Raw genomic sequence first — 26,238 nt, 5'->3', positions numbered from 1 at the left:
TGCTTTAATGGAATAAACACATTGTTGCTGATAGAACAACTGGCAGTTTTCTTTTTAAGGTTAACAAAATCAATAATAGCAAATGTAAATATGAGGTGGTGTTCTTGGTGAACTAGAATTTGTGAGGAATATGGAACCATAGTTCCAAGTCCTGGAAGAGAGGACTCTGTAAAAATGTGGGAAAGGTTATGGTCCTTGAGCCAGGAAGAAGCAGACACAGTAGGCAGCAGGAGGGGACAGTGGTCAGGGTGACTCTATGCAGATGCTGCACTGGAAGGATGTCTCTTCTCCAATCTCTGCCCTTCTGCCAGGCAGCCAAGAGCAAAGGTGTCAAACCCAATGTGAGTAAGGATGAGAAAAAAGGAGGCCACTGATCCAATAAATCCGAAGTCAGGGGAGAGATAACAATGCCTCTGTAATCAGAAACACAAAATAAGTGATCAGAAAACAGTTGTAACATGTTAATAATCACAGAAAGTGAAAATGAATTGAATTAATATATTTAAAAGAAGAGTCTTTCAAATTGTATTTAAAAAAATAATTGTATGCAGTTTATAAAAGATATACCTAAAACAAAATGATGCAGGACATTTGAAAATAAAGGAATAGAGAAAAATACTATGTAAAATGCTAATCAAAACAAAGCAAATGTAGAAATGTTAGAATCAGAGAAAATCAGACTTCGAGTCAAAAAACATTAAAAAGGGCAAATCAGGATAGTTTTTTTATATTGATAAAAGGCACTCCACCAAGGTAATAGGTTATGAATTTTTTGGGACCTACCAGTGTAACTTCAAAGTTGCCAAATCCCAGTCTTAGCAGATGAATTTAACACACTGAAATTAACAGTTCAAATGAAAAAATAAGTCTATAGATTAATGCGATTGGATAAAAATCTAGTGCAATCCACAAATGCAAACATGTACATAATTTAAATTTTTCTGATAGCTACAGAACAAAAAACACAGGTGAAATTTAATGTCTTATTTAACCAAATATATCCAAAATGTTATCATTTAAATATGTAATCAATATAAAAATAATTGATTTTTCATACTGAGTCTTCAAAACTAGTGTATATTCTACACTTAAAGCCTGTCTCAGTTTAGACTAATCTTATTTCAAGTGTTCATTACCCACATGTGGCTACTAACTACTGTATTGGACAGCAAAACTATAGGTAATTATATAACAAAATTTTTGTCAAATGTCCTCATTAAAAATTCTTTAGTTAAAGAATTAAACAATTCAAACACAAATTATAAATATTTAGAGATGAACAATGAGAATATGCCAGAACTTTTTAAGTGTATTAGATTCAGTCAAAGCAATACTCAGGAAAAACACAGATATCCAAATTTATATAGAGTAATCAGAAATAATTTAGGAAAGACTGAAAATTACAAAAGTGTGTTTTCAAGCCAAGAAACTCCTAAAAGACTAGCAGATGAAGTCAAGGTAGAAAGAAGGACATAAAAAAGATAAAGGTAGAAATTATTGAAATTAGAAAGCAAATCAACAGTACAGTTGAAATGAAATTTACCAAAACATCAAAACTAATTTTCTTCAGATGTTTTTTTTCCCTCAATTTTCTGCTTTACTTCTCTTACCAAATTTTCTATGAAAAATATTCCTGTTTTAAAAAAGATTTATTTATTATTTATGTGACAGAGAGATCACAAGTAGGCAGAGAGGCAGGCAGGGGTGGGGGAAGCAGGCTTCCTGCTGAGGGGAGAGCCCTATGTGGGCCTCTATCCCAGGACCCTGAAATCATGACCTGACTTGAAGGCAGAGGCTTAACCCACTGAGCCACCCAGGCGCCCCTGCTTTTTATTAAAAAGAGGAAATTTATGAGGATTAATCTTTTTTTTTATTAGTTTCAGAGGTAGAATTTAGTGATTCATCAGTTGCATACAATGCCCTGTGCTCATTACATCAAGTGCCCTCCTTAATGCCCATCACCCAATTATCCCTTCCCCACACCTACCTCCTCCTCACAACCCTCTGTTTGTTTCCTAGAGTTCAGTGTCTCTTATGGTTTGCCTCCCTTTCAATTTTCATCTTATTTTATTTTGAGGCCTAATCTTTTTTAAATATTAAGCATTGATTTTATCATACAAAAATCCTATCTTTAAAAAAATTGTCCTATAACACCACAGATAACTTTGAAAGACTAATCCTCAAATGGCAACACATTAAAGTTAGAATAGTAAAATCTGTTTTTAAAATTTGGTAACTTTGAATAAATTACACTCTAAAAACAACTGGGTGAACTGTTTGAAAACTGGGCTGCTTAGATCCACTGGGGAATACTTCCTAGACAAAGGCATCAGTAGAACTCTAGAAGGAGTTCTCTAAGCTTTCCCTCACAGCAGAATCCTTATGGAAGCCTTATGACTTTGTGTTCTGAGTAGAGGAAAGCCAGGGGCTTCTAAAAATGAAGAGTAGCTGGCTGCCTTAGGGATTGGCTATTGATGGCTATCGCCTGGACTAGAGATCTGGCCTTTTATCCTTAAGAATAAAAAAAAAAAAAAGAAGAAAGAAAGAAAGAAAAGAAAAAACAAAGGAGGAAGAGGATGAAAGCTAGCATTTCCTCTGATAAAGACCTAGTACTTGAAGAATAACAACTCAGGGTCAGAACTGAGCCCTGGGAAAAGTGCATGTGCGCATGCACACACACACACACACTCTGGGCTGGGCTGTGAGGAGTCACTACCTGGTCGCAGTCTGGTCACCCACACATGGCTGTGATCAGTACACATCACTTACTCTTAGTGTCCCCAGCACCATCCCAGCATCTTGCAGGGCAGGGAGTGAGCTAGGCAGAGGAAAATTCCTGTCTGTAGAGTCCTAGCCCTAGAATGATATTCCCACCAATGTTCCCTAGGAGAAGAGATGCCCTTCCAGAGAGGCCGGACCCTTAACCTGGGATGTGGGTCCCAATGACCTTTCTCTGATTTATGAAAGGAGAGCTTTGTGATAGCAGCAGTTTCCCTCTGTAGATTCTCAGATGCTATCTCCCATGGGCACAGAAACTTAATTAAAAGTTGGGTTCAGTGCGTGTGTGTGCATCTAATCTCGGCTGGTCCACCTGAGAACCCCTGAGAGCCAACCCTAGTGCACCCCTGGCCCCCCTCACTCCATACTATGGTCCCATTTCAGCTCTAACAAGATGAAAGAAACTATCACGAACCAAGAGAAACTTACAAACTGCAAGCACAGTATGCATTGGAGGGAAAGGAACTGCTCCCTGAAAGAAGAAGGTGATTCATAGAACAGCTACAGCGGACGATAAAACACTCCAGTTCTCTTTAAAGAAGTTAGGGGTAAACAATATCTCTGGTATCGAAGAAGTGAATATGTTCACAAACCAAGAACAGTGGTCCACTTTCACAAGGCTAAAGTGCAGGCATCCCCGGCAGCGAACACTTTCGCCCTCACAGGGCGCACTTGGAGAGAGGGTTAAAGAGAAACGAGTCTGGAAGTGAGGAGAACTTTAGAAAGAAGCAACAGAAGGCGAGTAAGAAGTTATGAGGGCCTAAATCAGAACCATTACCATCATGACTCCTTTCACTATGTAGTTACATGGAGGCTCCCGGAGTCATGTAATGCAGAGCTGATGTAGTCTGGACAAAATTAAGGAAAAAGCAGTAAGATATGCAGTTATAGATTTGAGAAATATTTGTGTAATATAATTGATGGAATTTGATAAAAGGTTGAAGAACAGGAAGAGCCAGCGACTATACTCATTTCTAACAAAGGCAAGTACTTAAATGTAGTACTAGTCACCGTGATTGGAGCAAAATAAGAAACACATAGCTGGGTGGATAAACGACAAGATTGGATTTGAGATGTTACTTCTGAGGGTGTCTGTGGCAAGCTGAGAGGAGACCTCCAGTTGGCAGTGGACTATATGAGTCTAGAAGTAAGAGTCTAAAGATAAAGATCCTGAAGCTTCCACCGTGAATTGTGTCACCCCGGGAGAACTTGCCTCATGAAGACGATAAGAAGGTCGAGAACGTAACACTGGGAGCAAATCATTTTAGAGAAAAGCACTGGTTTGGAAAATAAATTAAGGAGAAACAAAAAAGCAAGAACAACCACCAAAAAAAAAAAAAAAAAAAAAAAAAAGAAAAAAAAAGCAAAAAAAAAAAAAAAAAAAGAAAAGAAAAGAAAAGTAAAGCATTGTCTCTTAAAGGTCAATGTAGGAGAATTTCAAGAAAAGAATCATAAATAGCATCAAATTCAATAAATAGATCCAGGAAGGTAAAGACTGAAAAGGGTTCATCAGATTTTTTTAATGTTTTTTTAAAGATTTTATTTATTTATTTGAGAGAAACAGTGAGAGCAGAAGCAGGGGAAGCGACAGGCAGAGGGAAAGGGAGGAGAAGGCTTCATGCTGAGTGGGGAGCCCGATGTGGAACTCACTCCCAGAACCCTGGGATCATGACCTGAGCCGAAGGCAGATGCTTAACCGACAGAACCACCCAGGAGCCCGGATTCATCAGATTGCACCCAGAAAGTCAATCAATAGTGAATGGCAACAGCAGTTGCAGAGGAGTCCTGGGACCCAAGTCAGGTTGTGGTCCATGGAAAACTGAATGGGCAGTTATGGTATGAGGCAGGACCCCTTCTGTTCCAAGTGTCAGAAACCAAATTCAAACTCACTTAACAAGAAAGGGATCTATTATAGCATGTGGTTAACCTTAAAAATAAAACTGCCAGTTATCTGGCCAGCAAAATGGGTTAATTCAGGAAGAGCAGAGAATGGCAACTCAGTACATGCCAGCTACAGAAAAAACCATGGGCAAGTCTGGAGAACAAAAGAGAGGAACACTCTTTTATAGAGGAAAGGGGGGAGTTGGGAGGAGCTGCTATAAATTCAACTGTTTCCCTGTTGGCTCTGTGACACGATAGCCAAGGCAGAATAATCTGCACCTGTGATCAGGCTGCAGCCCACACTAGGAAGGATTCCCTAAATCACAATTTAAGGAAGGTGTGTGGGAAGGGCCCAAGGACTCTGACTTCCTTCATTTCTCTGACTCTCAGGTGTCCCAATTTTATCCCCCTGTTGTGTTTCCCCACCTCCTTGCCTTTTATGTTAATTTTAGAACAGGGCAGAAAGTCTGAGTTTTGCAATTCTTCAAGAAGTTGGAGTAACTGAGCCTCAGCAATCCTGCCACAAGCAGGAGGGTGTCTGTTAACAGAGCTGCATATTGTCTCCTTTCTGCTTTCAGCTTCGTCAGCTCAGATCAAAGCTTGTCTTTCTAAAAGCAGCAAGAAACAGCTGAGAGGGTTCAGGGTAGACCACCCCAAAAAGTGCATAATGATTATTTTGAATTAAATTTACATAAGAAACAGCTGGTACAAGAAGGGCACTCTGAGCATCCTTTGTCTCTCTAAAAGCAGAAAAGAAATCTCCCATGTGAAATGTACCCTCTCTGTGCCAGGAGGAAATGGGACATCCTTATCACCAGAGACGGAATTTGGAGTCAAGAAGTCTACCTAAACAAATCTTACTACTTCCTCTCTAATTTACCCCAAACTCCAACTTCCCTGTCTTGTTCATATTCCACAAATTTATTCTTCCCTTGTCAAAACATAAAATAAAAGCTACCTGCTTTGGTCACTTCTTTGGGTCTCATATCTTTGGGACCCCGTATGTATGAAATTAAATTTGTTTTTCTCCTGTTAATCTCTTTTTTGTAACCTGGGGTTTCTCAGCCAAAAACCTAGAAGGGTAGAGGGAAATTTATTTCTCCTTCTCTACACAGACAATATTTTCTACCACTCTGGTCTGCAGTGCGGAAGAGTTTAACCAGTTTCATCACTATCACATAACAAGGAAAGACAGCTTCTCACTCAGCCAATTTCACATTTTGGAGTCTCTGCCCTTTTACACCTTGATTTGACTCAAAGGTCCTTTTTTCTGTCTTATTTTTAGAAACATGGAATAACTTGCAGTGCAATGAAATGCAGAATTTAATTGGGCTTTAAAATTTAAAACCTTTTTCAAGGCTACCAGACAATGATGAACTTTGTAAAGAGACTGACTTGTAATCGAGCATGTTAGAGGGGGCTAAGGGCTAGGAGAAAAATGATGATGGGAAGAGGAATATGGTAGAGGGGTGCAGGTTTTAAAAGGTTGTCACTTACAAAATAACATCTGATCAAAGACCTGGATGAGGGAAGGCTGCAAACCATGAAGATATCTGGGAGAAGGGTATCCCAAGGACAGCCAACAGTAAGAACAGTTGTTCTAATGCTAGATTAAGCCTGTTCTGCTCCCAGCACAGCAGAGAGGGCCATGTGGTTGAAGTGAGGTGAGCAAGGGGAGACTGGCAGGATACACATAATGAACAATTTCCTTATTTGGGAGCTCTTGGCTTTTACCAGTATTTTAATTTTACAAATAATGTTGCAGTCAACATTTCATAAATCACTTCTCTAGTCTAGATTCCTGTAAGTGGAAAGAAATCCTGGATTAAATGGATTGAAGTTCTTGATTCATCATACCAAAATCGATTTCCCAGAAAGTCGTAGAGATTCCATATCCACCCAAAATGTATGAATGTACTCATCTCATCCCTCATCACCATTAAGTATGGCCCTTTAAAAATCTTTGTCAGGGGCACCTGGGTGGCTCAGTGGGTTAAAGTCTCTGCCTTCGGCTCAGGTCATGATCCCAGGGTCCTGGGATCCAGCCCCACATCAGGCTCTCTGCTCAGCAGGGAGCCTGCTTCCCCCTCTCTCTCTCTGCCTGCCTCTCTGCCTACTTGTGATCTCTGTCAAATAAATAAACAAAATCTTAAAAAAGAAATAAATAAAAATCTTTGTCAATTTGATGAGCATCATGGTAATGCATTATTGGTCTTACTTAGAGTTCCTTAATTACTAATTAAGTTGAATTTTATCATATGTTTGTTGGCCAGTAAGATTTCCTCCTTATTCACTGTTTTTCATAAATTTTGCCCACTCACCTATTTAGAAACTATTTTTCTCATTCATTTGCACACTCTCTTTGTTAAGCTTATTGTCTTCAATCCAGCTGCCATAACAAAGTACCATAGACTGAGTGACTTACAAACAACAGACTTTTTCTTCTCACATTTCTGAAGGTTGCAATTCTGAGACCAGGGTGCCAGCATGGTCAGGTTCTGGTGAAAACCCTCTTCGGGGTTCCACACTGCTGACTTCTCACTGTGCCCTCATAGGGTGGAAAGAGAACAGGACAGCTTGCCAGCTTTCTTCTTAGAGGGCACTCATCCCATCGCGGGGGCACCACCCTTAGGAGCTAATTACCTCCGAAAGCCTCCGTCTCCAAATACTACCGCAGCTTGGGGATTAGATTTCAACATGATTTGTTGGGAAAGGTGACCATTCAGTCCCTAACACTTATGAAATGTCATGTGTCAGTTTTGCCACATCCCCCCAAATAATATGAAGGCAACTCAGGACCATGAGAATTCTGTCCTCACTACTCCACCCCCAGAGCAGGAGCCTGCACACTAGTACTGTGATATGCAGGAACTCAGACCCATAGAACAGGAGTTAGAGGGGCTCCTGGGTGGCTCAGTCTGTGAAGCGTCTGCCTTCGGCTCAGATCATGATCCCGGGATTGAGCCCCACGTTGGGTTCCCTGCTTGGCAGGAAGCCTGCTTCTCCCTCTCCCTCTGCCTGCCGCTCCCCTTGCTTGTGCTCGCTCTCTCTCTCTCTCTCTCTCTCTGTCAAATGAATAAATAAAATCTTAAAAAAAAAAAAAACAGTAGTTAGACTCCACATCTCGTCTCTCCCTTCTGAGGTCAAGAAGACATCAGTCTCCTTCCTCCGACGGCGCTTGCTGCCACCCAGTTCCTGCCTACTCCAACTTCCACTCTGTTTGCTGTTCAGCTCATTAGTCCCTATCTTACGGCAGTCTTCCTCATTAAAATGTGTATTTTCTTTTTCCACCTTGAGGGTCTTGTTTCTATGGTGATACAAGAGCAAGTCTGTGCAGAGGTGTTGAAACTGGAAGCTTTCACTTACTTTGAGAGGTAGTTAAAACTGATTGAGATTGAGGGTCAGTGGAGACCCTGCAAATGCCTGGCAGAGATCAAAACTTGGCAGCAAAGGCAGGAGGGATGACCTCACGGAGACATGAAATTTTTCACACCCGTCTAACATTAATTTTTAGGTATTCTATGATGTTTTTCACGTATCACCTTCGACATTAGACAAGTTTTTAAACAACTCGCACAACTTTTTCAAACCACTTTGTCAAACAAAGAAGGTAGTATATGGCAGCCACAGGATGATAAAGGATTCCTGGAGCTTTCTCTTTATGAATGAAAGAGGATTTAAACAATTTTTCATGTGAAAGGTAAACGAATAATAGAGAGAGAGAAGTTCAGTAGCATAACTTATAAAAATGGTTCTACAGCAAAATCTAATCCTCTCCTTTTTGTTTATTCCTGCATACAATGAAACAGTTTTAAAGAGTAATTTTCAAAAAAAAACCCCACAATGATTCTCATACAAATAAAAAAGGAACAGGTGTCAAATCTGATCTGACTGCTTAATTAATGAGAGAACTAATAACATGTTAAGACTAATTCAGAGAACATTCGAGAAGCTAGGTTTTGATAGGAAATGTTAGAATAAGATTTGGCAATTAGACAAAACTGCTTAACTTCCAATGAGACAATAAACCATAACCTTTGGGATTGTCTGTTCTAATAGACAGGATTATTTGCATCTCTAATAGACAAAAACCCTACACATTAACCTTTGCTCAGAGATGACAGAAAGTCAAGCCCAACACTGCACTGAAAATATTCTGCCAGCTGTTCTGTCCATTTCCAAGTTTTTTTTTTTAAGATTTTATTTATTTATTTGAGAGAGAAAGAATGAGATAGAGAGCATGAGAGGACGATCAGAGAGAGAAGCAGACTTCCTGCTAAGCAGGGAGTCCAATGCAGGACTCAGTCCTGAGACTCCAGGACCATGACACAAGCCGAAGGCAGTCACTCAACCAACTGAGTCACCCAGGTGCCCCTATTTCCAAGTTTCAAATGATTTTTCTGACATGGAATGAAAACGGCTTTTAAGGGAAGAGGTAGTACAGGTGGCTCTGGAAAGAAGGAAGCCAAGAGGGCAGCAAAAAGTTCTGGGAGCCCACAAACTCTTCCTCCTGATTCAGGAAGAAGAGTGACTGCCAGCAGCTCTCCACATCACGAGTGAACTAGGACTTACTGAACTGGCACCACTTGGCCTCCCCACCTGCCCTCCCAAAGGGGAGAGTAAATATAGGCACTAAAAAGGAGAAGCCATCCTTCCTCTCCCCAGACAGTGGAGGGAAATAATTGCATAGAACACCTACTCCAGGCAAGGAGCCCATAGTCCCCGGCAGAGTCCCAAACAAAATAACATGAAAAGAACCTGTCATGGGTGCAGAAGTGTTTTGAGATCTGTGGAGCCAGATGTGGTAGATCGAGGGCTCTGGCTTAAATTTGCCACTGGAGGTACGAAAGAGACACATGAAGCAATAACTGACAGCTCAAAGACCCCAAGAGCGTGGGAAAAGAAGCCCAGTTAGAGCAGAGGTGGGAGCCATCTTAGGTTAGGGTGGAATCAGGGAGGACACCCTTCACTGAGTGGAGGGAGGGAGGAAAGGAGAGAACTTCTCACAGACAAGTTCATAAGGCAGTAGGAAGAATGAGAAGTTGGAGTTCCTAGATAATTGTTTCTGCCTCCACTCTTAAGGTGGAGGGTGGGATGGGACAGAAGAGGACTTAACAGGATTGATATTCTGGACCAAACTGTGTTCCCTCCTCCAAATTTCTATGGTGAAGTCCTAACCCTAGCATCTCAGGGTAAAGACATATTTGGAGATAGGGTCTTTAAGAGATAATTAAGGTTAAATGAGGTCTTATATGACTTGTGTCTTTATAAGGCAAGATTAGGACACAGACACACACTGAGGAAAGACCATGTGAAAACAGAGAGAGAAGGCAGCCATCTGCAAGGCAAGGAGAGGGGCCTCAGAAGAAATCAACCCAGCTGACAACTTGATCTCAGACCTCTAACTTGCAGAGCTGGGAGGGGAAAAAAATGTCTGTTGTTTCAAAACACATTGAAAGGAAAGAGAGATGTTCCCAAGTGAGACCATGTAGGAAGATTGCCAGGTGATATTAAAAGGCAAAATTATATTGGAAAGTGGGTCATCAGAGAAAGAGAAATAATGTCCAATCCAGAAATGAACATGTTTCATCTGTTTGTGGGGCTCCCTAAAATGATCTCTAGTAGATGGATGAGCTTCAGTCTGAAACATGAGCATAAGAATCACTGAGCCAGGGGCGCCTGGGTGGCTCAGTGGGTTAAGCCTCTGCCTTCAGCTCAGGTCATGATCTCAGGGTCCTGGGATCGAGCCCCGCATCGGGCTCTCTGCTCAGTGGGGAGCCTGCTTCCCCCCTCTCTCTGCCTGCCTCTCTGCCTCCTTGTGATCTCTCTCTCTCTCTCTCTCTCTCTCTCTCTCTGTGTCAAATAAATAAATAAAATCTTTAAAAAAAAAAAAAAAAAGAATCACTGAGCCAGAATGGAAGATGGCAGTGAACTCATTCAATAAATATTTATTGAGCATCTTTTATATGCAAGGTGTTCATGGCTATGAACACGACAGACAAGGTGCCTGGTCTTATGAAACCTACCTTTGAATGAATAAAGTATATAATGAATAAGCAAACAAGTAAAAATAATAAGATCAAAGAGTTAAAAATGCTGTGAAGAAAACAGAGCAGATAATGTCATAGAAAGTGACTGGGGTGGGAACAACATTAATTACACAGGGTGGTCAAGGGAAGGTATCTCAGAGGTTCTATTTGATCTGAGACCTGAAAGATAAAAATAAACAAAAACAGGGGCAGATAGAAAGTATCCTGCTCAATTTCCAATTTCATTGGGAAGGGTGGAAGGAAGGGAAGAAGCGGTAAATCCTTAGGGGTGATAAGGGAAGGGACTAATCTAGAGATGAGGCTTCCAGGTCAAGGGAAATGCTCATGTATCACTACCAAACAAGGATGATCCCAGACTGGGAGTTTTCCAAACATGTTTATTTCCAAATGAGAAATTTCAAACATCTTGCTCTCCTTCTCATTTCCTGTATGATTCTGGACCCTAAGGTTCCCCACCTCCTTATTCTCCACCAAGCCCCCAGCTGCACACTAAGGACCATGGCCCCATTCTCTTAACAGTCTGCTTCACAGCTTAGGAGAGTAGCCAGCTACCATGATGTTCTCGCCGGTGATGTAGCTGGCATCTGGTGAGCACAGGAAGGCCACAATCCCTGCACACTCTTCGGGTTCCCCAAACCTGAAGGAAAGAGAGCCATACTGAGGTCACAGCCCCTTGCAATGTTAACCTCCGACTTTAGGTTCTGCTGGCCCAGGGTCCAGCGTTGACCCTAATGACCAGTACCTCAAAGAATTCTAGTCAAATCAGGTTCCGGGGAAGGTCATGGTGGGCTCAGCAGGACCATGCCCACCCTCCAGCCCTTAGTCCCAGGCTGTGCCATTCTCGACTCCAGCAAGAGGGAACAGCCAGCAGACTGGAAAGTCAGAGCTCTGTCTCTTCTTGAAATTGAACTTTGCTTCAGAGTAATCACAGGCCATTAAAGCCACAAAACCCCACCTACCGCTGCAATCCATAGATGTCATTCAAGTCAGGTAGCAAGTATGGCAATGATTTCTCCTGGGGAGAGATTTCCGAGTCAGTGATAGGCAGAAGGACTGTTGGTGGGGGTAAGGCAGGGGTGGTGGGAATGGCATTGTGGCAGATCGATACCTCTGTGGGAGGATGACCCTGTTCAGGAGAGGGGAGTGGGGCAGAACTTTTCTTTGCTCCCTACTGAGAATAGAGACTCCATTCTGCAGGGAAATGAGAGGCCACTGGTGCCAAAGGCTTCAGGGTAGAGCCTCTGATTGATGGGCCTGGACTGAAGTTATTATGCAGGTTTCTGTGGGCCCCAGGAGCTACACCAGGGAAGGGACCAGTGGGGACCATGGGGCAGGTGTTGGGGAGCAAACACTGTGATCCTCACCACTTGGATAAATTCAGTCTTGATTATTCCTGGCACCAAGCAGTTCACTCGGATGCCTTTTGGAGCCAGCTCTACAGCTAGAGACTTACAGAGACCCAACAGTGCTGTTTTGCTGATGTTGTAGACTCCCAGCTTCTGAAAAGCAGAAGGAAGTAGACAGAGCGGATTGGAATGTCTACAGCAGGAGGGAATGTCACCTGAATGGCCGGAGCTGTGGTTCTGGGTCTCAGACTAAGTAGATGCACTTAATTTTGGCCCAAACTAAAATCCCTTCTTCCACCTTTCCCCATCTACAGTCATTTTCAAGGGGTGAAGCTTTGAGAGAGAGGGCCTTGCCCAGGCTTAGAGAAATGCCAGGGAGTCACTGCCATATGTGTCCAAGCTTGAAATGGAGAAAGCCACACTGTGCTTTCCAACATTCAGCCAAGAAACTGGAATGAGGAAATCCCAGAACCCAGAACTTGCTTTACCATAAACTGTGCATACCCTGGGCAATTTAACATCCTTGGCTTTCAGAGATGTTATGGCGAAGTGAGATTATAGTCCCAAATCTATAGCAATCAAGTTCATCTCAACTCCCGTCACTAACCAGTTTGCCCACACCCAACTGTAGGGCCTCACACAAAGCAAGACTCTGCTGCCCCTCATCAAGCCCCATCCAAAGGGTTTTATACTCACTGGTATTGGCATATAGGCCACCATAGATGAGACCAGAACCACAGAGCCTGTCCTGTAAAGAGATGGATGGGATGAGATGACATGTGCATCCACCTAAGAGTCCAGATGAGCCAGGAAGTTGTACTTTCACAGTAAGAGGAAGCCAGCTCAAGATTCAGGATAAGGTGAGAGACTATCTGGAACACTGGGGAGAAGCTAGCGGACATGTAGGTCAATGATGGGGTCAATGCTACCCAGTGACCATATCCAGGGAGGTATTCCTTGGGTGGGGGACCCAAGACTGATAGGCAGCACTTCCCAAGAGCAGAGCCCCAGTAATACTCCCAAGCCACAGACTCCTGTGAGCTCAGTGTGCCACCAAGCAGTCCCAGCCTGGTCTGCTTCCAGGTAGCCCAGAACGCAGAAGAGCCAGGCTCTGCAGGTTACTTGAGGAGGAGCAAATGCCATAGTTCCTCTAACCAGAAGGGAAACTGGTGAGATGGCTCACAGAGGAGGGCTGGAGTCAAAGGACCAGAGCTGGGGTTCCAGGTGACCTCCTTCTTAACCCTTCTTCCCTGGAGCTGCCACTACAGGAGCAAGGTCCCTGCATTCTCTCAGATCAAAAGAGCAAGGGCTCATGACAGGTCCTCTGAGGACCTGAAAGGCAGGTTTCTCCTCCTTCCCAGCAAATTTTTTTTTCTTCAGAATTGTCTCATCCCGTAGGGAAGAAGGTAGGTTTGAGAATGGAGAACATGTCCCAAAGGACACACCTCCCTCTTCTCCCGCCACCCTCCACTTCCTGGGCTCCTGCCCAAGTGCTTCATGTAGGGTACAGGACACCCATGCACGAAGACCCCAGGGCCCACCAGCCCCTCCCTGCCACACCCCCTGTTCTCCATGTGGGGCAGCAGCTGGCTCAGCAGCAGGGCCGGGGACTTCACATTCACGTCCAGGATCTGAAATCAGAGCAGAGAAGAGGGAGAGATGAGGTCTGTCCAATGTGCACTCTTACTGGTCACTTGGAGACCCGTGGCCAGAGCAGGACCCAAGGCACTTCCGATAGCCTCAGAACTTGGGTCCTGATCTTTAACTGTGTACGATGGACAGGGTCCTTCAGGAGAAAGAATGTGAGGGCCTGTGTCGGATTCTCAGGTTCCTGTCCTGCCCAGATCATAGGAGAACCACCAACAAGCTGTGGTTTGGGAGACCCTCCCGCGGCTGGTATCCACACCACCTCTCCCTAGTCAACATGGCCCTCCAGAGAGGAGGCCTGAGAAAAGAGAAGGGGGGAAGAAATCAAGATGATTTGTTTTTGGTGAGTGCCTTAAGGGAAGTGTGAAAGAGAGAGGGAATCCACACTGAGCACTCAGTCTGTCAGGAAATGTTCTGAACTGGTTTTGTTTTGTTTTGTTTTGTTTTTAATTGGAAAAGTCTGAGAATGACTGAGGACTGAGAAGGGGGAACTGAGAATTGGGTCCAGAAGACCAGGGAATGTGAGAAACAAACAGAGGTGGGGCGGGATCTGCAAGGACAGATGGCAGGAGCCGGTCAGCGGAAGAAGACTCCGTGAGGAGGCAATGGCTCACCCTGCCCACGGACCTATCTCTGCCTATAGCGTAAGGTGAGGGGGCGGGTCAGGACTGTGCCGACCCCTCTCAGGGGACCTCCAGGATAGCAGGGGCAGGAGGGCAGGGGCAACAGAAGCCCCTAGAATGCTTGGTGGATTCCAGATAGGATGGCAAGTCTGGATGGGGGTCCCTCCTCTCAGCTGTGTCTGTGGACAGCTGAGGGACCCTTGGGACAGCCAGACTGAAGGGATCAGAGTGGGTGCCCATGAGTCCAGACCGGAACATCCTCAGAACCCTTCACCATAGACAGACCAGAAATCTCTTCTGGCGTCTCAGGACTTTGTAGTAGTGGCCAGAACAAGGAGAGTCAACTTGGAGAGTCCTAAGAGAGGGAAGGCTGCTGGTGCCTGGCATATGGAGACCAGTGCCTGTTAGCTTCCTGATGGGTGGTTTGACCCAGGTGACCTCATCCCCCACCCATCAAAGTCAGTAGTGACAGGAGTATGAGGGACCTTAGGTACTATGTGTGTGTGTGCAAATGTGGACAGAGAACCACGCAGGCTGTGTAAGATCCTACCCCAGTCCTCACCTTGTCCCACACCTGTTCACTGGCCCCCAGAGTGCTCCCCACCAAAGGGTTGACCCCTGCCACGCATACCAGGAAGTCGACGCCCCCACAATGCTCCAGGGCCTGTGGAGAAAATGTCAGGATAGGGGTTGAAGGAATGGAATAAAAGGTTCCCAGAAGCCTCTCTCCTTCCCTAGCCAGACTGATGACCTAGAGCAAAGTGAGTAACCCCTTCCTGCCTGGGGCCATCCTGGGGCAGAGTCAGACCTTGGAGATCAGAAGTTGAGTGAGATATTTGTTTCTCACCTTCCTGGAAGCATCTAATTTCTGCCCCACAAGATACTCACTTGGTAGCTCGTTCCCCAGTCCAGATCTTCACTCATGGGGTCGCTGCTTCTACATTGCCCTTTCTCTCACCTCTGCCTCACAGCTCACTCCTTCCAGGACTGGTCTTAACCACATGATTAACCAGACTGTGACTCTAGTGGGCTCCCCAACCCAACACCTGGGGTGCACTAGCACTGTGCTGCTTAAACTCTAACAAGTACACTCACCTGGAGTCTGGTTAAATGCGATTTTAATTCAGCAGCTCTGGGGAGATCTGAAATTCTGGGTCCCCAGCAAGTTCCCAGGACATGCCCCACTGAGGGGTCATCAGACTACCCTTTGATAACAAGCCTCTAGTCTAGGCCATGTGAGTTCCTTCCTTACCCGGAGCATCTCTTGTCAGCCACACTGACACAACACTGGTTGTCCGTTTGTTTTATCCCTTGAGCAGGACCCTATCCTGGGTCACATGTGTTGCTGGCCTAGACACCAATGCTGGAGACCTCCAGCCCCTCCCACCAGGGATAAGCCTGCCTGTCCCCATCTGCCTTCCAACCCTGGCACTCACGGTGGCCACCAGCCGCTCCCGGTCCTCAGCCTTCCCAACGTGGCACACAGTGCCCGTCACACTCAGCCCCTCCCCCTGTAGCACAGCTACTGCCCGGTCCACGTTCTGCTGCTTCCGGCTGCTGATGACCACATGGGCCCCGTCCTGGGCCAGGCGCCGCGCGATGGCGAAGCCGATCCTGTGGGCAGAGATGGCTGTGGTGGCTTTATTCCCTTCCCATTCTCCCCGTAGTAGCCTGATCATGAGACACAGATTGAGTTACACAGTATGACCCAAGAGCTGCTCCAAATCCTTCCGAGCAGGGAGGAAGAACAATTGAATATGACTATAAACATCAGGCCTTCACCAAGGCTACCTCATATAAGTCTTACCATGTATAACAATCATATTTTAGAGGGGAGAAAATTTTCACGTTAATTTTGTTAAAGGAAGGTTTTATTTATTCAGTCTTTTTTTTAAAGATTTTATTTATTTATTTGACAGAGTGAGAGTGCACAAGCAGGGCAGACAGTAGGGAGAGAGAGGGAGAAGTAGACTCCCTGCCAAGCAGGGAGCCCAAAGTGGGGCTCGATCCCAGGACCCTGGGATCATGACCTGAGCCGAAGGCAGATGCCTAACCATCTAAGCCACCCAGGCACCCCAAAAGGAAGGTTTTAAAATGAACATTTGTAAATGTGCTGTGCACTCATCCTCGATTATAGAGAACCCTCAGCTGCCCAACATTCTCTCCCTTAGTTCTAACCAGAGGCCTCTGGTAGGAATTCCTTTCCCTAAGCCCAGTAGTTTCTTCTGCTCTGCAGTGGAAAAACTTCCCTGCTGAAAAAGATGTTCTGTCCACTCTGCAACTCCTTACTTTAAGAGGTCTGAAGCTGCTCTGGGCGGGGCTGGCTTAGCCCCAGTAATGAAAAGGCAGAAGGCATATTTCTCCTGTCTCCTGGAAACTCTCTGGGCAGGTTGGCATTTTGGAGGTATTCATTTGTCATGAAGGCTGGGCACGGGGAGCCCACACAAAAATTTAAAACACCATGTGGGTCTGGGAAACCTGGAATGATTGAGCAGTTCTAAAATGGAATGGTCCAAATTAGTGATGGTCTAGACCATGAACAGTCAAAAGGAAGATGGTGGTCCTGAAGCACTCAACACCAGAAGCCTCCTCTCCTCCTGTCTGCACTAATGACTCATTACAGATCATGGCTCCTTGTGGCAATTAGAGGAGGAGCAGAACTAGAGGGACACTGAAAGAAACATGGCAGAAGGGGAGGTTCATCTATAAAAGGTCTCTGAGTTGGTCTTGAGATGTTGTCCTGCCCATTGCCTTACTGCCGGTGGGCATTATGCAGCCAGTGAAACCCCGAGTCTGAGAGGCAAGTAGGTCTTGGGCTTCTCCCTGATAGACCAGGACCCTAAAAGACCACAGTGATGTGCCTAGGAAGGACAGGGAAAGAGGGCTGTCCTGATGATAACAAGTTAAATGTCTTCTGGTTACCCAGCAAGTACGTGGCAGAGATTAGATTCCAACACTACTCTGATTGACTCAGAATCAGCTGGTTTTCCAACTACATCATTCTTGGAACTCAGGAACCAGATGTTTTAGGGAGAGTTGCTAAGATTTAGAGTTCATTGTAAATGCTGGAGCTGTGGGAGTGTCAGGCAGGGATGTCTGAGAAGGGCACTGATTGCTGAGCTCACTCTGGGATGGGGACACTAACATCTTGTGATATTGCAGTGAGGGATTCCCTTTCGCTTACCCCTTTGTGGACCCAGTGATCACAGCCACTTTCTCAGCCAGGGCGCAGCTCCTGTCTGCACTATTGCTGCTCATTCTTGCTGACAGAGGCATGGAGGAATTACGAAGACCCCTAAAGGCCCCTGACACAGCTCTGAGCATGGCAGCCATTGGCCTCCTTCCGTCTGGACCCACTCTGAGGAAGAACCTGGAAAGACAATCACAACAAGAAATATATCAGGATCTGTGTCTTCATGCATCCTTCAAACTTCCCAGGGAAGTACAGAGCTGCTCGTGCCTTTCTACTACCTGTCCACTGAAGGGCCTCCTCATTGTAGTGAACCACACCACCACTGCAGAGTGGGCAGCCATGGTGCTGGGCTGCTGGTAGATGCCTGAGGAGTTCTTGCCTGACACCTCCACACACCCCAAACAAGGAATGTCACTGTACTCTTCTTAGAGTCACCTTTGTACTTCCCTCCCCACATCCATGCTTCCACAAAGATGCTGCTTTCAACTTTTTCTCAACTTTCCCCAGCCTGTTGCAACAACCTGGCCCAAGCTCTTGTCAGCTCCCTGATCTGCCACAACCTCCTCTTCTCTCAGCTCCTACTAAGCCACAGCCTTAGCCCCCACATCAGAGATACCAAACTTGTCAGCATTTGACAGGCAAGTTGCTTCTCCTCATCACAAATGACTCTCATCCAACGGTAGATGAAAATCCAACCATTCTCTTCTGGTTCCCAAACTTTCGTGGGGTCTCCACACTCACCCCTCCTGCACACTTTTCTGGTCCACCTGCCCAAAGATCCCATGGCACCTTTGCCATTGCAACTGCATCAGCAACACCTTATTTCTGCAACAACTCTTTCTCACCTCACATCTTTCATCTTCTGGGGAGATCAAGAAGCAGTTGTCTTAGGTTGGCCCTGGAGATGGCTCTGGGAAACCATGTTAGGGGAGTGGAGGGAGAGAGATAGAAGGGAAGATTGTCCACGAGAGGTGCTTGACCAACCATTCTAGTTTTCCAGGACTGCGGGTTTTAGTACCGAAAGACCCAGATTCCATGAAACTGCTCAGTCCTAAGCAAACCAGGATATTTGGTTCATCTCATGAAAGTATATTTCCAACTCCTATCAGTCATTTGTTGAGGACTGTTCCTGAGCAGCATTAATTCCATCACATTTTCAACCTCCCCCACCTGTGCTCAGAAACCTTCAGGAAGAGTCATAGCTGCTCATTAATGGACACTGAGCTTTCATGGACAGAAAGATAAGTGCCCCGGGGACAGAAGCAAGACACAAATAGCATCTATTACATATGTCACATTTATTGACCATTATGTCCTAAACATAGTGCTATGCACGCTACATTATTTTTTTTTTCAGTTTAATAATCATGATAGCATTTGGAGTTAGTGGCAGTCACTATCCACATCTTGCAGAACCATAAACCGAAGCAAAGAGTTAAATTGTTCAGTCTCTCACCAGAAAGTGAAATGCTCAGGTTCAAAACCAAGTCTACTGAATATAGTTTGTAATTTTAATATCTAAATTCTACTGCCTTCTCTGACTTCCTCAGGGAGGGGCTACTTGTTATGAGCCCACAGAACTTATATATTTGTCTTGGCTACCCTCAAACTTTAAAAATAAACATATACTTACCATATGACCAACAATTGTACTCCTGGGCATTTATCCCAGAGAAATGAAAACATATGTCCACACAATATCATGCACATGAACATTTATAGAAGCTTCATTTGTATTAGCCAAAGCTGGAAATGACTCAAAAGTCCTTCAATGAATGGTTGAGCCAAGTGTGGTACATCTTCCCAGTGGTGTAAAATAAAATATATTTCATCTCCATCCTTGGTTCCTGGCACAGAGCTCCTAAAACCCTTGGGATTTTTTGAGTGATAGGGGTATCTTTTGTTATTCATAAGGAGCCCCTTTCCAATCACAAACTAAGTTCATGCTAGTAAGGTGACTTAAGGTGGGGATCCTAGGTAGCCCCAGGATGGGGCCGGTCACCAGAAAGACTGAGTGATGAGAAAGTTGGAACCAGCAGCTCCACCTACCAACCTCAGGAAGAGAGAGAGGGGCTGGAGGAGGAGCTCTATAAAAACTCTTGAATAATGAGATTCAGAGATCTTCCAGAAAAAGGTATTGAAACTATACATACGCGCGCACACACGCGCACACACACACACTCACCTATACATTGCCCTATACATTAATTCCACATGGCTGTTCCTACATTGTATCCTTTTTTATTTTAAATAACATCAAATTTTATTTTTTTTAAAGATTTTATTTATTTTTATTTGAGAGAGGGAGTGAGAAAGAGAGTGAGAGGGGAGAAGTTCAGAGGGAGAAGCAGACTCCCCATGGAGCTGGGAGCCTGATGCGGAACTCGATCCTGGGACTCCGGGATCATGATCTAAGCCAAAGGCAGTCGCTTAACCAACTGAGCCACCCACGCGCCCTCTAAGTTGTATCCTTTATAATAAACCAGTCAATAGAAGTAAACAAAGTATTCTCCTGAGCTCTGCAGGTCATATTAGCAAATCATCAAACCTAAGAAAGAGGTTGTGGGGATTCCCAATTTATAGCTGGTTGATCAGAAACATGGGTGGCTTGGGACTTGTAATTGGTGTCTGGACTAGGACAGTCATATGGGACCAAACCCTTAAACCTCTGGCATCTGAGGCTCACTAGTTAATGTCAGAATTGAATTACATTATTGGGCACCCAGCTGGTGCTGAAGAATTTGTTGGTGTTCGAAAACACTCTAGAGCAATAAAAAGAAACAAACTAATGATATGTGCAACAATTTGGATGGAGCTCAATGAAATTATGCTGAGTGAAAAAGGCAGTTCCCTTAATGATTCCACTAATATGGCATTCTCAAAAGGACAACATTATACATATGGAGAAGAGATTTGTTATTGCCAGGGGTTAGGGAAGGAGTTGGGGGAGGCAGATGGGTTTGGCTCTAAAGAGGTAGCACAAGGGATCTTTGTGGTGATGGAATAGTTCTGTATCCCAGCTGTGCTGGTGGTTTCACAAATCTGCATATGTGATAACAGTCCAGCATCACCTACACAAATGATTGCACATGAAACTGGTGAAATCTGAGTAAGGTCTGTGGATTATATCTGTGTCAATTTCCCGATTTGAATACTGAACTATCATTTAGAAGATGGATAGGAAATAGGAAATTTTGGATGGAGGGTACGCAGGACCTCTCTGTAGTGTTTTTGCAACTTCCTCTGAACTTAAAACTGTTTCAACCCAGAAACTTTTAAGGAAATTCACTTGGCTTTGACTCATAGAAAAACTGTACTAAGATCTATAGGAGAATAAAATACAAATTCATCAATTGGGGCTATTTTTATATTTCTAGAATCGCTATAAAGAAACTGTTTGTTAAAGTAGACATCTACTCTTTAATATGAACTCCTGCCTCTTATTAAGGGAGACATATCGTGCTCGCTTCGGCAGCACGTATACTAAGGGAGGCACGTCTTTCATCATTAGTCGTTACAAGTGGACAGTGTGGGGGAATAAGGATCAAACTTGGCTGATGAGACGGAGCACAGCACAAATAAGAGCCTGGTCTCTAGGAGATGAAGTGAGACAGAGTGAGCACCCTGGGCAGAAGAGGTGAGGAAGCTCCTGTGAAAGGAAGAGGGTATGGGGAGCTTGAAGCTACAAGTCCCCTCATCTTGGTAGCTAGGGCTGAGAAAGCTCCAGGCACAGAGTCTAGTCAGAGTTGGCCTGAGGTGGGTTAGAGAGGTGGCCAGCAGAAACAGAGCCAAGGGCCTGGGTAAGGTGGGATGCTGAGGTAAGGCCATGGGATTTGGTGCTTTCTCTAATGGACCAAAAAAAAAAAAAAAGCTCCTGGAGGTTTTTAGAAATTGATAATTTTTTTAAAAGAATTTATTTATTTATTTATTTATCAGAGAGAAAGAGAGAGAGCACAAGCAGGCAGAGTGGCTGGCAAAGGCAGAGAGAGAAGTGGGCCCCCAGCTGAGCAAGGAGCCCAATGCGGGTCTCAATCCCAGGACCCTGGATCATGACCTGGGCTGAAGGCAGCGCTTAACTGACTGAGGCAGAAGTTGATAATTTTTATATAAATGATGATCATGACACTCAAGGAGGCATACATTTCATTTGAGGCCCTACAGGCTGAAATAGCTAATACTTGTTTCTCTAGTATTCGTTTTTTGTGTGTGTCTTAATTCCTGTTCCATTTTCTGAGTGGTCTATCCCGGTCTTTCTACCTAAGCCCCCACACAAGTAGAGGAGTAATAGAGATAGCTAACCTAACCCTTCTCAGGGAAAACATCATAGGACTCTGAGACTAGATAAGTTCACTTCTATATTCAACATAAAAGCTAGAAACAACCAGGCACTTTCTACTTAAATCTCTGGGTTTTGAAACAGGTTCAGTCTTGATCTCAAGGAGTATTATGGACTGAATTGTGTTTCCCTCCAGGCCCTACATTTGTATATTGAGGCCTTAACTTCCATTACCTCACAGTGTGACTTGGGAGGGAAGATGGGGCCTTTAATGAGGTGATTAAGTTAAAATGGGGCCACTAGGGTAGGCCTTAATCCAGTCTGACCACTGTCCTTATAAGAAGAGGACATTTGGACACACAAAGGGATGTGTGCACACAAAGAAAAGGCCATGTGAGGTCACAGTGAGAAGGCAGCCATCTGCAAGCCAAAGAGAGAGAGACCTCAGGAGAAATCAAATCTGCCAACACCTTGATCTTGGACTTCCAGCCTCCAGAATTGTGAGAAATAAATTTCTGTTGTTTAAGCCCCCCATCTATGGCATTTTTGTTATGGCAGCCCTAGTAGACTGATACCAGAAGAAACCTCAATAATATTCCTTAACATGTTATGTTATTACCCATTAGTCTCCCTCAACCCTCCTTTTAACAAAAAAGGCACATTACAGCTTTCTGACAGACAAAAAGAATCCCAGGAGATAGAGAATAGAAAGGCAGGGCACCTGGGTGGCTCACCTGGTTAAGCACATGACTCTTATCTCAGCTCAGGTCTTGATCTCAGGGTCATTAGTTCGGGCCCCATGTTGGAGCCCCACTTAAAAAGAAGAAGAAGGGAGAGGAGGGGGAGGAGGAGGAGGAGAAGAAGAAGAAGAGGAGGAGGAGAAGGAGAAGAAGAAGGAGGAGGAGAAGGAGGAGGAGGAGGAAAAAGAAGAGGAGGAGGAGAAGGAGGGGGAGGAAGAGGAGGAAGAGGAAGGAGAGGACAAGAAAAAAAGGTAGAAAGACAACTATGAGCCTCAGAGTCATGAATTTGAAGAGAGCAAAGGTGTCTCTGGTGATGCAAGTGAGATGGGCTGGGCTTCCACAGGTTGGGGTGGGATCAGAAAGCCAAAGTTATATGCCAGAAGGCAGTAAAAAAACCCCAGTCATATTAATGTTTTCATACTCCATCCCTGATCTTCTGACCCTGATCATGGAACAAAATATATGTCCCTATTTTTGGTCCAGAAAATGTGGTCACTATTGCTGTATCTCCCCCTCCAAAAGAGAATGGTGTGACCAGGAACAGCTGCCCTACATCCCCAGGCATTCATGTAATATATTTCATATTTCCACTCTTGGACTATACTTAGTCTCGGGTTGATTTACCATCTTTGTTTTCAAATCATAGAATCCAAAAAAACCATGGTAACATAAAGAGACTTGTATGTTCTGAGAAATATGCATATATGTTTTATGCATGCCATGTACTTTACATATACATAAATACAGAAATATGTGTTATATATGATATATCTTTGTGTGCTATATGTTAATGGATCTGGAATGATCCAACTGGGATTTTCTGGGATTCTGCAAAAATCTTGACATCCACCTAAAACGTTTACATATAAAAACAGATTTATGAACAGAAATGTTTATTGTCTTATTTGTAACAGGTGAAAAAAATAGATAAAATTTAGGTGCTGAATATGGCATGTTACCTGACAGGATATATGCAACTATTAAAAAATGGTGTTTATAAGTAGTTTGTAATAATATGGAAATGCTTCAGTTAAAATGCTAGCTGAAAAAATCATGACACAAACTTTTATGTACAGAATGACTGAAATTATATTAACATAAATGTCTACATAGAAAAATGCTTGAAAGTAAATAAGCTATAATGGAATAAAAGTGACAGATTAAATAGGTACTTCAGCCTTCCCCTTCACCACAAATCACTAGATGAAAAGATATTTTTAAGAAATAAAGAAAGAAAACCAATCCAAAGCAATAAGGTTAAAAAGCAAACTTTATGAAAATCATGAAGAATTCTTGAAAGACAGGTTGGGTCACCTTGCAAGTGAAAATCACTTTCCAACTTGCCTTCAGGTGAGGGCATTAGTAAAAGGCAGGAGCAGCTGCAGGTGCTCTAAGCTCAAAGGCAACAGACAGAAGGAGAAGGAGGGGCCTGAGCAATTGTTAGGACAGAGGTACTTGCATTGGGAGGAGCCCGGCCATTGGCTCTCTTCTCCAGATCATTGCCATTTTGCCAAGTACCTCTCTCTTTTTTTTAAATTAACATATAAGGTATTATTTGTTTCAGGGGTACAGGTCTGTAATTCATCAGTCTTACACAATTCACAGCACTCACCGTAGCACATACCCTCCCCAGTGTCCATCCCCCAGCTATCCCATCCCTCCCACCCCCACCCTCCAGCAACCCTCAGTTTGTTTCCTGAGATTAAGAGTCTCTTATGGTTTGTCTCCCTCTCTGGTTTCGTCTTGCTTCATTTTTCCCTCCCTTCCCCTATGATCTTCGGTCTTGTTTCTCAAATTCCTCATATCAGTGAGATCATATGATACTTGTCTTTTACTGATTGACTTATTTCGTGCTAAGCACTCTTGAGAAAAAGCATCAACGCTGAGAAGGTAATCATAACAAGGCCGGAAGCAATTTGGATTAACCCAATAAAAGGAATGAAAGAAGAAAAAAAAAGTGTCATGACCAGCACAAAACAAGATTTTAGGAATAAGTCTAAATGTATGTGAATGTTCACAATAAATGAGCATGGGTTAAATTTACCTATTAAAAGATGGAGTTTCTCAAATTAAATCTTTTTAAAGCCCAGCTAAATACAGTTCATAAGAGACACAGCTAGAACAAAATGGCATAGGAAGATTGTCAGTAAAGGAATAGATAACGGGAGGCTGGGTGGCTCAGTTGGCTAAGCATCCAACATTTGGTTTTGGCTCAGATCATGATCTCAGGGTTGTGAGATCCAGCCCGCAAGGGGCTCTGTGCTCAGCGGGGAGTCTGCTTGAGATTTTCTTCCTGCCCCCCCACATGCTCTGTCTCTAAAATAAATAAATAAATCTTTTTTTTAAAAAAGGAATAGATGACATAGCAGGCAAATATTAAAAGGCAAACATGACAATAGTATAATTAGACAAAATAGAATTTGAGACAAAAAGCATCAAAATGGGAAAAAGACTTAAGATGGGAAGTGATTAATAATTGATTTTAATAAAATATGTGGGAAACAAAAATTATATTAGTCATTAACCTTTATGTACTTAACATGTAAGCTTGAAATTGGTAAATCCAGTTAGTTGGTAACTGTAACACATACCTTTCTAAAATCACATTTCAATAGACAAGGTGTAAGTAAGAAAATATAGAGAATTTTACATAATAATTAACAAGGAAATCTCAATAAATTCTGAAGAGCAGAAATCCTGTGGGTCCCTTATATCCACTCACTCACATGCAATAAATACAGAAATTAATGTGAAAGTATAGACTCCCCCAAATATCACATACAGAGAAATTTAAGTCCCCTTATAAAATAACTTTTGGAAGAGGAACTCAAAGCAGAAAATCACTTTAGAAATGAACAACAGTGCAAAAACTTTGCAGAAGAACAAAACCCTATTGAATATGGCCAAAGCATTAGTCGTAGGATAAAGTACAAATTTTCAGAAAGGAAATAGTGGAAAATAATGGCACGAGCTTTCAACTCAAGAAGTTAGTAAAAGAAAATACCAATAAACTCAAAGTGGAAAGAATAAAAGATACATAAACACAAGCAAAAGAAATAAATAAACAAATAAATAAAAGCAGAAATTATGAAACTGAAAACAAAGAACATCAACAAGTGAATGGAAAAGAAATACACCCAATTCTGGGGTGCCTGGGTGGCTCAGTCATTAAGCATCTGCCCTCAGCTCAGGTTATGATCCCAGGGTCCTGGGATCGAGCCCCACATTGAGCCCCACATCAGGCTCCTTGCTCAGAGGGAAGACTGCTTCTCCCTCTCTCACTCCCCCTGCTTGTGTTCCCTCTCTCACTGTCTCTCTCTCTCTGTGTCAAATACATAAATAAAATCTTTAAAAAAAAAAAAAAAAGAAACACACCAAATTCTAAAAAGGCCTTTCCTTTGGTGGTGGGACTGTGATTTTTTTCCCCTAGAATTTTACTCTTATTTACTTCCCAAATTTTCTATAAAAAGTATACATTGCTCTGATATTTAAAAGTCTACTATTTTAGGGGCGCCTGGGTGGCTCAGTGGGTTAAAGCCTCGGCCTTCAGCTCAGGTCATGATCCCAGGGTCCTGGGATCGAGCCCCGCATCGGGCTCTCTGCTCAGCGGGGAGCCTGCTTCCTCCTCTCTCTCTGCCTGCCTCTCTGCCTACTTGCGATCTCTGTCAAATAAATAAATAAATAAATAAATCTTTAAAAAAAAA

General features: G+C 43.7%; 1 protein-coding gene across 2 annotated transcripts in view; it reads right to left on the bottom strand.

Annotated features, from left to right (window-relative positions):
• Positions 1-11,073: 11,073 nt before the first annotated feature.
• Positions 11,074-26,238, bottom strand: part of LOC111139201 (dehydrogenase/reductase SDR family member 2, mitochondrial-like) — a 17,114-nt gene continuing 1,949 nt past the window's right edge. Inside the window, exons 2-9 of one of the 2 annotated variants that reach the window (XM_022491402.1) lie at positions 17,510-17,695; positions 15,762-15,939; positions 14,888-14,989; positions 13,616-13,686; positions 12,752-12,803; positions 12,074-12,208; positions 11,669-11,724; positions 11,074-11,346 (exon numbers count right to left, since the gene is read on the bottom strand). In XM_022491402.1, coding sequence (XP_022347110.1) covers positions 11,235-11,346; positions 11,669-11,724; positions 12,074-12,208; positions 12,752-12,803; positions 13,616-13,686; positions 14,888-14,989; positions 15,762-15,939; positions 17,510-17,658 — 855 coding nt within the window. In that variant the 5' untranslated portion in view covers positions 17,659-17,695 and the 3' untranslated portion in view covers positions 11,074-11,234. Of the gene's footprint in view, positions 11,347-11,395; positions 11,402-11,668; positions 11,725-12,023; positions 12,209-12,751; positions 12,804-13,615; positions 13,687-14,887; positions 14,990-15,761; positions 15,940-17,509; positions 17,696-26,238 lie in introns of those variants that run through there. The other variant, XM_022491410.1, reaches the window with a different exon arrangement.

Source organism: Enhydra lutris, unplaced genomic scaffold (assembly GCF_002288905.1).
Source record: "Enhydra lutris kenyoni isolate GAN:26980312 unplaced genomic scaffold, ASM228890v2 scaffoldscaffold4, whole genome shotgun sequence".
NCBI lineage: Eukaryota > Metazoa > Chordata > Mammalia > Carnivora > Mustelidae > Enhydra > Enhydra lutris.
The sequence above is the reverse complement of the archived record's forward strand: the minus strand, read 5'-3'. Positions and strand labels throughout refer to the sequence as shown.